At 42.4% G+C, this 14,146-nt stretch overlaps 1 protein-coding gene across 1 annotated transcript; it reads left to right on the top strand.

The window, feature by feature from the left end:
- Positions 1-1,117: 1,117 nt before the first annotated feature.
- LOC135525475 (tetratricopeptide repeat protein 9A) lies at positions 1,118-9,357 on the top strand. Its single transcript, XM_064953125.1, has 3 exons — positions 1,118-2,151; positions 5,900-6,082; positions 6,484-9,357. Exons 1-3 carry the CDS (start codon positions 1,674-1,676, stop codon positions 6,564-6,566), a joined length of 744 nt encoding a protein of 247 aa, XP_064809197.1. The 5' UTR covers positions 1,118-1,673; the 3' UTR covers positions 6,567-9,357.
- Positions 9,358-14,146: the final 4,789 nt, after the last annotated feature.

Below are 14,146 nucleotides of genomic sequence, written 5' to 3' on the forward strand. Positions count from 1 at the left end.
TAATATGGTGACAACGATATAGTTTGTGGTTACGTGTTATGATCTGAAGGTTTGGCTTGGAAAGTTCAGGCAGCTGATGCGTTGTGCACAGAAGTCCACAAGTGAAGATGAAAAGGTGAGAAGAGGAGAGTGCATAGATGCCAGAAGGAATACAACGTGGCTGCTATGAAAGTGAACTGTGTTAACGCGTGATCAGGGGTGTATTCATTCAACCAATTCTGTTGAAAAAAAAATCTTAAACGGAAGCAAACAGAACAAAATAAGGATAAACATACCTGCATTTGCCCAATAGAAACTCTCGTTTGCAATTGTGGGACTAATGATTACATCCTAGATCAGTGAGATGCAGGCAAGGTTGTGCAAGGCAGTATTGAATGTGTGTCAATGTCTTCTGTGTGCACCTACGTTGTAAACGTTCATTCATAGGCTAGGTTGAAGCAACCTCATGATGGTTATAGAGACAATTTGACTATAATGTAGTAGCCTAAACCTGTCGATGTCACATTGAACCTGGTGAATGGAATATGAATGACAGTCATCCGATATAATGAAGTAGAAATAAAGCCCTGCTCATAAAAAAATAAATATATAAATGTATCGTTCTCCCTGAAACGGCACCGACCGTCACTGTTATAGGCTTATCCGAGTCGTGCAGTCAATGGGATATTGTTGAAAAGCCCTGGAATGAAAGGGTGTGTCTGAACACCATATGGCCTATAGCCTTTAATTACAAGGCAGACTGCGGACCTCAGGGGGTCAGTGACTGACTGACATTCACATCTCATCTGGGATTCATTCCGCCCAAGTGGCAGAACTTCTAGACGCACCCTAACAGCTGCACTTCAAGTGGTCAGTGTCTATGTAGGGACATTTATTTTTGCACTGCAATGTCCACATGGGTGTGGTGTGCTGCATCTGAATAGTAGCCTAGACTAAATAATAATACAAAATAAATCCGTATGACCATGTCCAGGATAGATATCTGCCTCTATCGCAGTAGATTGATCATCAGCCTGCAATGATAGTAACACTGTTAACAACTGCCTTCTAAATCCGGGGGGGGCTAAGTGACTGTTCGGGATGACATCATGGTACCCATGGGACCACGGAGCGCGCACCACAAATCTACACTGCCTCTGCGCACATATGAGCGCAATATATCTGACTTTTTTAAATTAATTTTTATAGGGAACAGGTTGCTGAACACACAAACGCGAGGCATAGCTTGTTATCGGCATTCATTATCTAGTTGCTGCGGTTCTTCTTTTTGAGGTAGGCTACAGGCTACAGAAGAAGCGAGATGCGCCACGCGTCAGGCTTTTGTCGAAAGAAATCCATGGCAGAGATTCTAGAATCATGATTATATAAGAAAAAGGAGAGTCGGATGCACGCACGACCGAGTCCACCGTCACCAGAAGACTGGAAAATAAAAGATACAGGCTGTAACGTGCGAGCGAGGTGTCACAGGCTGGCACCAGTGTTGCCTAGCGCCAGACCACTTTGCGCCACAAGTAGAAAACAGGGGATGCACGAAAACAGTGAAGACAACCGGGCACGATGCAGGACTGAATCTATATATTTCCCCTAGAATAACCAGACAGACGTTGTGTCGACTTGGCTATCATTTGAGTGTAAAGCGCGTCGAATAAGTAGTCTAATTTATTATCGAGAAGATGAGTGTAAACCAGACTGGGTATGATGGCATCTCTAGAGTGGATGGTGTCACGGTAACGGGCGGCCTCAACATCAGTGGTACCCCGAAGCTGCAACAGTGTGCTCAGCCTCCCGGTAACCGACCCAGGGATGCCCGATACCAGCAACACGGCGGTCGGCAGCACCAGCACGCCAGCTCCGCTGTCAAACCGCCTAATTCTGAACGGTCCGAACCCGCGGACGTTGTGAAGCGCGCCATTGACTTCAAGACGCAAGGCACACAGTGTTACAAGGATAAGAAGTACCGGGAGGCGATTGGCAAGTACCACCGTGCTTTATTAGAGATGAAGGGGTTATGCCGGGTGCTGGGAGACCCTGAAGCCAGCTCTAAGTCTCCTTCCTCTGTGCTGCCTACTATGACCAAATCAGACAGCCTGACGGACGAGCAGAAAGGTGCCATGGAGAACGCCGAGCTGGAGTGTTACAACAGTCTGGCAGGTATGTGATCATCGTTACGTAATTGTTCTATTGTCTTATATAAGGACATGGGGGTTCGATATCGCCCCACATATTACAGACTGCAGATCTAATGGTTTATTATTGCCCTATATCATCATCATCATCTTCATCATCATGATAACCACCATCATTATGTCCATTGTCCATCTCGCCATGATTAATTGTAGGCCTATTCTAACGTTTAAACGTGGCTGAGAAAATAATAATAAATAAATCATAAATAAATCATCTCTGGATATGCACCCGATATTCACCATTCACCTGCCAGCATTTCCAAATGCCTGCGCTTAGAATTGTACTAAACCTGCTGTCAAATTTAGGCATGAAGATTGCCATTTTCTTTTATACTGTCTGTAGCCGTTCACATCTAATTTCTGTTTCGCCAAATTCAAATTAATTGTTTTAATAATTCTGTAGTGGTGGGTGGGTGAAAATCACCGGGGAAGTCAAGCCCGGGAAAAAATGCCCTATTACAACCTGTGTGTTGTGATAATTGCGTTGTCTGCTCTATAACCTGTTAGTTCTGATGCCTTGCCACCGTGATAAACAAAGTATTCAGACCCCTTGACTTCTTCCACATTTTGTTACTTTACAGCCTTATTCTAAAATGTATTACATTGTTTTTTTTTCATTATCAATCTACACACAAAACCCCATCATGATATTGCGAAAACAGGTTTTTAGATTTTTTTGCTAATTTATAATAAATAAATAAATAAAAAAATAAAAAACGGAGCACTCTGGAGCAGGGATCTCTCTGCACTTTGCTCCGTTAATATTTTCCTCGATCCTGACTAGTCTCCCAGTCCCTGCTGCTGAAAAACATCCCCACAGCATGTTGCTGCCACCACCATGCTTCACCGTAGGGATGGTGACATGTTTCCTCCAGACGTGACGCTTGGCATTCAGGCCAAAGAGTTCAATCTTGGTTCTCGTGGTCTGAGAGTCTTCAGGTGCCTTTTGGAAAAACTCCAGGCGGGCTGTCATGTGTCTTCTACTGAGGAGTGGTTTCCTTCAGACATGTCATGTGCCTTTTACTGAGGAGTGGTTTCCATTTGGCCACTCTACCATAAAGACCTAATTGGTGGAGTGCTGCAGAGATGGTTGTCCTTCTGGAAGGTTCTCCCATCTCCACAGAGGAACTCTAAAGCTCTGTCAGAGTGACAATCGGATTCTTTTTCACCTCCCTGACCAAGGCCCTTCTCCCCCGATTGCTCAGTTTGGACGGGCGGTCAGCTCAAGGAAGAGTCTTGGTGGTTCCAAACGTCTTCTATTTAAGAATGATTTAGGCCACTGTGTTCTTGGGGACCTTCAATGCTGCAGAAATGTTTTGGTACCCTTTCCCAGATCTGTGCCTCAACACAATCCTGTCTCGGAGCTCTATGGACAATTCCTTTGACCTCATGACTTGGTTTTTGCGCTGACATGCACTGTCAACTGTAGGACCTTATATAGACATGTGTGTGCCTTTCCAAATCATGTCCAATCAATTGAATTTACCACAGGTGGACTCCAATCAAGTTGTAGAAACATCTCAAGGATGATCAATGGAAACAGGAGCTCAATTTCTAGCCTCATAGCAAAGGGTCTGAATAGTTATGTAAATAAGGTATTTAATTTGTTTTTTTTTACATATATATATATATATATATATATTTGCAAAAAAATCTAAAAACCTGTTTTTACTTTGTCATTATGGGGTATTGTGTTTAGATTGCTGGGGATTTTTATTTATTTAATACATTTTAGAATAACATAACAAAATGTGGAAAAAGTCAAGGGGTCTGAGTACTTTCCCGAAGGCACAGAATAGGCCTAAGTCCGAGACAATAAGAAGACAGCAGAATAAATGAAACTACTTTTATTTCATCACAAAACCGGAGAGCAACATTTGTCTGGTGAAGCCCACCAAACATCTTGCATGACCTCCAGCATTGTCTAGGAAATTAATGCTTTCGGAAATCACGAAACCAACTATTGATTTAGAACCATGGAGAGTTACAGGAAGTCACAAATAAAACAGGAACTGCCTCCACTATTCCAGCACCATTTCAACATCATCAAATCACCTCTGATTAATCTAATACAGTGACAACTAAAAGATACCAAAAAACTATTTAGTCCAATCAACATAAGCTAAATATGATGTGGGTGTCCATGTTACTCATTTCTGTGTATGTGTGTGTTTGTGTATGTGTGTGTGTGTGTGTGTGTGTGTGTGTGTGTGTGTGTCTGTGTCTGTGTCTGTGTCTGTGTGTGTGTTGGTGCAAGTAGAAAACACATGTTGACTCACCCTACTCATAGAGAAACACCAATGCCAGCCTCTTCTTAAATGTTTCCTAAACGGTCTATGACTCTGTCACCAGTACACCCTTTAAGTTGTTGTTGTCCTAGGCTACCTGTGCAAAAATGCTTGCACTCTAGCCTAATGATTTATTTATTTCACCATTATTTAACCAGGTAGGCTGGTTGAGAACAAGATCTCATTTGCAACTGCGACCTGGCCAAGATAAAGCAAAGCAGTTCGACACATACAACAACACAGAGTTACACATGGAATAAACAAACATACAATCAATAATATAGTAGAAAAAGTCTATATACAGCATGTGCAAATGAGGTAGGATAAGAGAGGTAAGGCAATAAATAGGACATGGTGGCAAAGTAATTACAACATAGTAATTAAACACTGGAATGGTAGATGTGCAGAATATGAATGTGCAAGTTGAGATACTGGGGTGCAAAGGAGCAAGATAAATGAATAAATAAATACAGTATAGGGATGTGGAAGATTGGATGGGCTATATACAGATAAGCTATGTACAGGTGCAGTGATCTGTGAGCTGCTCTGACAGCTGGTGCTTAAAGCTAGTGAGGGAGGTAAGAGTCTCCAGCTTCAGAGATTTTTGCAGTTCGTTCCAGTCATTGGCAGCAGAGACCTGGAAGGAAAGGCGGCCAAAGGAAGAATTGGCTTTGGGGGTTACCAGTGAGTAATTTCCTTTCATGGGAAACAATGCACCAGGCTAGCTAGTTAACATGTTGAACGTCCATCCTCTCAGGCCAGGGACACAATGTTATTCATTTATGGTTGGATCAGAATCACTGTTATAATCATTGGCCAGTACAAAAAATTAAGTAAAACCACAAGTCCAAATCCCTATCGCCATCCATGGCTGATTTAGGAAAGGGACAATTTTAGCTAGCTCGCTATCCACCGGAGAGAAATTAAAATGTTTTCTGTCAATTGTGTTTGGCTTTTGATGTGATGTCATTGGTGTGAAGCCAAATCCAAACGGGCTTCCCTTGATCCATTTTTTTGGTGCTTCAGGACCATTCACAGCTGAGCTCACACGGTTTAGCTCAATGCTGATTGGCTATTCTTTAAAAAAAAAAATATCGAGAGAGGCCATATGTTCGCTGGCTTCCCTTGCATTCAATGCTATGGGCGACAACAATGTCATACTCTTTTCGACCAGACAGCATCAGATAGATGAACTACACATACTGATAAAGCAGGGACCCCGTTAAGTCCAGATGCTTTCTCCAGTGATATACATTTAGCCTGTTGCGAATTAATGGACATTTATGAAACACAGACAGATAAAATGCATAATTCTGTATGTTTAAAGAAAAAAAATTGGTCAAATCTTTTTTTTTGGGGGGGGGGAGCCTGGCTTCCTTTGGCATCCATGAATTTACACGCCATTGTGCCTCTCTCTCCTCCCAGCGTGCCTGTTGCAGATGGAGCTGGTCAACTATGAGCGTGTGAAGGAGTATTGTCTGAAGGTACTGCGTAAGGAAGGGGACCACTTCAAGGCTTTGTACCGCTCTGGGGTGGCCTACTATCACCTAGGAGACTTCCACAAAGCCCTTCACTACCTCAAGGAGTCCCACAAACAGCAGCCAGCAGGTAAGGATGAGGCTGGCCGGTCTGCTAACCCTATGCTCATTTCACATTTCTTTTGATACACCATTTTGAAAAAATGGATTTGTTTCTTTGGAACATCAAGAAAAAAAAACGTATTTATTTTCCAGGAGGTACAGTCGAGATTCTGTTGAGGCAATCAATAATTAAAATGTAATTGAGCATTGCATTCATCTGACTTCAAGTTTCAACTGGATGTCAGCAAAGCAATTGGATGGAAGACTGCCATTTTGGCTAACCCCCAACCAGATTGATAGATTTAAAGCCTATAACTCAACTGGCGAAAGTTGACCCTAACAACCCAGGGGTTTTAATCAACATTTATAAATCAGTGGATGTAATGTTTACTTTCCTAAAGCATCCTTTTTTATCTCTTTGTATTCCAGACACCAACGTTCTCCGTTACATCCAGCTGACTGAGATGAAGATCCGTCGTTCTGCCCAGAAGGAGAAGAAAGAGACCGCATAAACAACCAACCACTCACTGTCTTAATTGATAACTAAAGGCTTTACCTGAAATGGCACCATATTCCCTACGCAGTGCACTAGGTCCCAATGTGCCCTGGTCAAAAGGAATGCACTGCATAGGGAATAGGGTGCCATTTAGGATGCCACCCACCTAACTTTTCACTCAACGTCAATTTGTACTTTTCTTCATGCTCTACTCAGACCACGATACAGGGTCTCTTTTTATTTGATTTATTTTACCTTTATTTTACCAGGCAAGTCAGTTAAGAACAAATTCTTATTTTCAATGACGGCCTAGGAACAGTGGGTTAACTGCCTGTTAAGGGGCAGAACGACAGGGGGTTTGAACTCGCAACCTTCCGGTTACTAGTCCAACGCTCTAACCACTAGGCTACCCTGCCGCCCCCTCTGTGTTTTAAAGGATTTCTATGTAGATATGCTTTACCTTTTGCACAGCCACTTTATCCTTCTTCGCCGATTATGTGATTCATACCAACGTGTACTTTAGTACTTATGAGTATATGTCAACTATTTTATACAGATATGCAGTACCAGTCAAAAGTTTGGACACACCTACTCATTAAAAAGTTTTTCTTTATGTTTTACATTTGGGTTGAGGTCTGGTGATTGTGTAGGCCAGGTCATCTAATGCAGCACTCCATCACTCTCCTTCTTGGTCAAATAACCTTTACACAGACCAAAGGTGTGTTTGAGTCATTGTCCTGTTGAAAAACAAATGATAGTCCCACTAAGCTCAAAACAGATGAGATGGCGTATCACTGCAGAATGCTGTGGTAGCCATGCTGGTTAAGTGTGCCTTGAATTCTAAATTAATCACAGACAGTGTCACCAGCAAAGCACCCCCACAACATCACACCTCCTCTTCCATGCTTCACGGTGGGAACTACACATACGGAGATCATTCGTTCACCTACTCTGCATCTCACAAAGACACTGGGAAGAGACCCAAAAATCTCAAAAAAGGACTCATCAGACGAAAGGACAGATTTCCACCGGTCTAATGTCCATTGCTCATTTTTCTTGGTCCAAGCAAGAGTGTGCAAAGCTGTCATCAAGGCAAAGGGTGGCTACTTTTGAAGAACCTCAAAAAATAAAATGTATTTAGATTTGTTTAACACTTTCTTTGGTTACTACATGATTCCATATGTGTTATTTCATAGTTTTTGATGTCTTCACTATTATTCTACATTGTAGAAAATAGTAAAAAAATAAAGAAAAACCCTTGAATGAGTAGGTGTGTCCAAACTTTTGACAGGTACTGTACATACAACTGAAATGGTGCAACGGTCAGCCTTTTTTGACGACCATCTTTAAAGTTTATGTGCTGCTGAACGTTATATATAGTTGGCAATGCACGACACTGCCAGGTCCAACGTGTAGGTTAGGGCAACAACACATCTGATGGAGTCAAAGTAGCAGATTTCACAGGATGAAACATGTGTCCTGTGACTGGCTAAGTTAGCGTCTACCTTCCCTCCCTCCTACTGACAACATGCGTCACTGTTTGACAAACCTCCCACTTTTAGCCCAGGATTCAATCCAATCGCGCTTTGTCCGCTTATGCACGTTTTTTTAATATGTTTTTTTTAAGGCTATGTGTCTGCGTTCACGGAGATCAGATTCACCATAAACGTGGCATATGTCAGCTTGATCGGAAAATTATCTTTAAAATGACGCATTGTCCAAATCGGTGATCGGATTGAATCCCTGCCTTTAGACATTGAGCCAAAACAACACTTGTGTTTTGTCTTTATACATTATTGAGATTTGGCAAGATGTGTTGATAACTATAATAATGTATATATATAATAGATCTATAAATACTCTATTTAGGTTATAAGGGCACAAACACTGAATAAAAATATAAACACAACATGTAAAGTGTTGGTATGTTTCATAAGCTGAAATAAAAGATCCCCAAAATTTTACATGTGCACAAAAAGCTTATTTCTCTAAATCTTTGTGCAGAAATTTGTTTACAGCCCTGTTGAGTGAGCATTTTTCCTTTGCCAAGATAGTCCATCCACCAAAAGGCCACTCTAAAATGTGCATTTTTGTCACACAACACAATGCCACGGATGTCTCAAGTTTTGAGGGAGCGTGCGATTGTCATGCAGACTGCAGGAATGTCCACCAGAGCTGTTGCGAGAGAATTGAATGTTCATTTCTTTACCATATGCCGTCTCCAACGTCGTTTTAGAGAATTTGGCAGTGCGTCCAACCAGCCTCACAACCACAGATAACATTTATGGCGTCGTGTGGGCGAGCGGTTTGCTGAAAGTTGTGAACAGAGTGCCCCATGGTGGCAGTGGGGTTATGGTATGGGGCAGGCATAAGCTATGGACAACGAACACAATTGCATTTTATCGATTTTTTTAAAGATATCTGTGACCAACAGATACATATGTGTATTCCCAGTCATGTGAAATCCATAGATTAAGGACCTAATGAATTTATTTAAATTGACTTATTTCCTCATATGAACTGTAACTCAGTAAAAAAATTGAAAATGTTGCATGTTGCGTTTATATATATTTTTTGTGTATTTGCTAATTACAAGCTCATTGTCATGACACTTTATCAGAAAATATATTTAAAAAAAGAGAGTAGCTTACTTTATAAAAGAAAATGTATGTTTTAATTATATAATAGCAAAGCTAATTGTATTTTGTTTGTAAATGTTAGCAGGGGCATTCCATACACAAGAATATCTTTGAGAAACCCCCAATTTACTGTTACGTTATGTGTCTAATAAAAGAGTTATAATTATATTTATGATTACAGTAATTGTTTTGTTTTTTTGCACGTACCTCACCATCAAATCTTAAACTATTAATAGCACATACCAACAAATAACATGTAATTCTCAGAATAAATACATTTTTTTCCCCATGGCATGGGCTCTCTCTAAAGGTTTTCAATAAAAGAATTCTCAAATCCTTCAAATACAAACATAATTCAATAGAACACACAACAAAAACACTGTCTTTTGTGGTTGCCTAATATCCCTCAGTCTATTACCTGAAGGAGGAAAGAGGAGCTGAGGGGGAGGATGACATCATACCTTCTCCTCTTGGTAGTTGTCATGTTGAGATGGACTATAATGCGCCTGCCTGGTTGTTGAACTGCCTGGTTGTTGAACTACATGGTTATTGAACTGCCAGTTTACTGAACTTTCTGTTTATTGAACAGCTGGTTATTAAACTGCCTGGTTATTGAACTGCATGGTTATTGAATGGCTGGTTATTGAACGGCTTGATTATTGAACAGCTGGTTATTGAACTGCCTGGTTATTGAACTGCCTGGTTATTGAACTGCCTGGTTATTGAATGGCTGGTTATTGAACTGCCTGGTTATTGAACGGCTGGTTATTGAACTGCCTGGTTATTGAATGGCTGGTTATTGAACGGCTGGTTATTGAACTGCCTGGTTATTGAACGGCTGGTTATTGAACTGTCTGGTTATTGAACTGCCTGGTTATTGAACTACATGGTTATTGAACTGCCTGGTTATTGAACTGCCTGGTTATTGAACTGCCTAGTTATTGAACTGCCTGGTTATTGAACTACATGGCATTGGACAGTTGTTGTGTCTGAAATGGCGTCCCTAGTCTCTATATAGTTCACTCTGTCTGAAATGGCGTCCCTAGTCCCTATATAGTTCACTCTGTCTGAAATGGCGTCCCTAGTCCCTATATAGTTCACTGTGTCTGAAATGGCGTCCCTAGTCCCTATATAGTTCACTCTGTCTGAAATGGCGTCCCTAGTCCCTATATAGTTCACTCTGTCTGAAATGGCGTCCCTAGTCCCTATATAGTTCACTGTGTCTGAAATGGCGTCCCTAGTCCCAATATAGTTCACTCTGTCTGAAATGGCGTCCCTAGTCCCTATATAGTTCACTCTGTCTGAAATGGCGTCCCCAGTCCCTATATAGTTCACTGTGTCTGAAATGGCGTCCCTAGTCCCTATATAGTTCACTCTGTCTGAAATGGCGTCCCTAGTCCCTATATAGTTCACTGTGTCTGAAATGGCGTCCCTAGTCCCAATATAGTTCACTCTGTCTGAAATGGCGTCCCTAGTCCCTATATAGTTCACTCTGTCTGAAATGGCGTCCCCAGTCCCTATATAGTTCACTGTGTCTGAAATGGCGTCCCTAGTCCCTATATAGTTCACTCTGTCTGAAATGGCGTCCCTAGTCCCTATATAGTTCACTCTGTCTGAAATGGCGTCCCTAGTCCCTATATAGTTCACTCTGTCTGAAATGGCGTCCCTAGTCCCTATATAGTTCACTCTGTCTGAAATGGCGTCCCTAGTCCCTATATAGTTCACTCTGTCTGAAATGGCGTCCCTAGTCCCTATATAGTTCACTGTGTCTGAAATGGCGTCCCTAGTCCCAATATAGTTCACTCTGTCTGAAATGGCGTCCCTAGTCCCTATATAGTTCACTCTGTCTGAAATGGCGTCCCCAGTCCCTATATAGTTCACTGTGTCTGAAATGGCGTCCCTAGTCCCTATATAGTTCACTGTGTCTGAAATGGCGTCCCCAGTCCCTATATAGTTCACTCTGTCTGAAATGGCGTCCTTAGTCCCTATATAGTTCACTGTGTCTGAAATGGCGTCCCCAGTCCCTATATAGTTCACTGTGTCTGAAATGGCGTCCCTAGTCCCTATATAGTTCACTCTGTCTGAAATGGCGTCCCTAGTCCCTATATAGTTCACTGTGTCTGAAATGGCGTCCCTAGTCCCTATATAGTTCACTCTGTCTGAAATGGCGTCCCTAGTCCCTATATAGTTCACTGTGTCTGAAATGGCGTCCCCAGTCCCTATATAGTTCACTCTGTCTGAAATGGCGTCCCTAGTCCCTATATAGTTCACTCTGTCTGAAATGGCGTCCCTAGTCCCTATATAGTTCACTCTGTCTGAAATGGCGTCCCTAGTCCCTATATAGTTCACTGTGTCTGAAATGACGTCCCTAGTCCCTATATAGTTCACTCTGTCTGAAATGGCGTCCCCAGTCCCTGTATAGTTCACTCTGTCTGAAATGGCGTCCCTAGTCCCTATATAGTTCACTGTGTCTGAAATGGCGTCCCTAGTCCCTATATAGTTCACTCTGTCTGAAATGGCGTCCCTAGTCCCTATATAGTTCACTACTAGGGCATTGGCACCTTATGGTCCTTTCCATTTGATCCACAGTAGTGTACTATGTAGGCAGTGGCGACCCATCATTCAGGGCAGGTGGGGCTTGCATGTTATTTTGGCATTAATACATGTCAAATATCAGTTTGCAAACAATGTAAAATAAAAAATATATATACAATTGAAGCCACATACAACCATGGTCTCTTTTAGGTTTTCTTGAGTAAGGCAGCTCCAAAATGCAGGTGTTTCAGCCTAGCTCAGCGCTTTCTGTGGTGGTGGGGCGGGCCAGCAGAAAATAGGAGCATTGCGCTGTGATTGGCTCAGTATTCTGTCACTCATGGGGACCTTGCACAATCGCCTAGCTTCAGTCCTTTAGCAATGGTCGACATCTAAAATGTCAGCCCTTTGGGTCCCACCATAGAGAGATATTACAAGTGCCTTTCCACGAAGGTCATTGGTCACAGAAATGACGTCAAATCACGCTATATGTACAGTAGCTTTGATTGGACTGATCATATCGACATCATACTTTCACAATCTTAGCTAGAAGTCATCATTGTGAATCAAGTCTCCTGGCAAATCTTTTTTTAATCCTTGTCCAATGAAGAGTTTGCCCCACCAAGATGTAGGGAGTTAGTGTATTTATTAGGATCCCTAATGAGCTGCTGCCAAGGCAACGGCTACTCTTCCTGGGGTCTAAACAGGAAACAACACCACTGATAAAATGCAGAAAATACATACATATACACAGCACTACATTTACATTACCATTTAGTCATTCGGCAGATGCTCCCCTCCATTGCGACTTACAGCTAGTGTATTAATCTTAGGATAGCCAGGCAAGGCATCCTACCATACCATACATTAGGCCTTGAATCTATTCTTCCGCGCCCTTGAAACCTGTTCCTTTTACTCTCTGTTCCGGACGTACTAGACGACCACTTCATATAGCCTTTAGCTGTACCCTCATCCTACTCCTCCTCTGTCCCTCTGGTGATGTAGAGGTTAATCCAGGTCCTGCAGTGCCTAGTTCTACTCCCATTCCACAGGCGCTCTCATTTGTTGACTTCTGTAACCGTAAAAGCCTTGGTTTCATGAATTTTAACATTAGAAGCCTCCTCCCTATGTTTGCTTTACTCACTGCTTTAGCGCACTCCGCCAACCTGGATGTCCTGGGCGTGTCTGAATCCTTCCTTAGGAATTTCCATCCCTAACTATAATCTTTCGAGCTTCTACTTCTAAAAATCCACCTCTCCAGAAACAAGTCTCTCTCTGTTGCAGCTTGTTATAGACCACTTTCTGCCCCCAGCTGTGCCCTGGAAACAGATCCCCCCCCCCCATCTGTCATCAGAGCTCGTACTGTTAGGTGATCTAAATTAGGACATGCTTAACACCCCGGCCGTTCTACAATCTAAGCTAGATGCCCTCAAATCTCACACAAATTGTCAATGAACCTACCAGGTACAACCCCAAATCTGTAAACACGGGCACCCTCATAGATATCATCCTGACCAGCCTGCCCACTAAATACACCTCTGCTGTCTTCAACCAGGATCTCAGCGGTCACAACCTCATTGCCTGCATCCGTAATGGGTCTGCGGTCACTTCAGCGAGCAGGCCTTTCTAATCGACCTGGCCCGGGTATCCTGGAAGGATATTGACCTCATTCCGTCAGTAGAGGATGCCTGGCTATTCTTTCCTCACCATCTTAAATAAGCATGCCCCATTCACAAAGAAAATGAACCAGGAACAGATATAGCCCTTGGATCACTCCAGATCTGACTGCCCTTGACCAGCACAAAAACATCTTGTGGCGTACTGCATTAGCATCGAATAGCCCCCTCGATATGCAACTTTTCAGGGAAGTTAGGAACCAATAGACACAGGCACTTAGGAAAGCAAAGGCTAGCTTTTTCAAACAGAAATTTGCATCCTGTAGCACAAACTCCAAAAAGTTCTGGGACACTGTAAAGTCCATAGAGAATAAGAGCACCTCCTCCCAGCTGCCCACTGCACTGAGGCTAGGAAACACTGTTACCACCGATAAATCCACGATAATTAAGAATTTCAATAAGCATTTTTCTACGGCTGGCCATGCTTTCTACCTGGCTACCCCTACCCCGGTCAACTGCCTTGCACCCCCCACAGCAATTCGCCCAAGCCTCCCCATGTCTCCTTCACCCAAATCCAGATAGCAGATGTTCTGAAAGAGTTGCAAAATCTGAACCCTGTTGGGTTCACCTAGGGGTCACGATAAGGGCTGTACAAAAACGTTTGATGTATTAGAATAATTGATTATGCTTTTGTTGTATTAATAGAAGAGGAGGGGCTATAAGACACCTCCATCCTTACATTTATAGGGTCCTAGACTACAGATTAACAATATATATATATATTCCATATAGAGGTTTAGAATTGTTTC

Source organism: Oncorhynchus masou, chromosome 32, assembly GCF_036934945.1.
Source record: "Oncorhynchus masou masou isolate Uvic2021 chromosome 32, UVic_Omas_1.1, whole genome shotgun sequence".
Classification (NCBI taxonomy): Eukaryota; Metazoa; Chordata; class Actinopteri; order Salmoniformes; family Salmonidae; genus Oncorhynchus; species Oncorhynchus masou.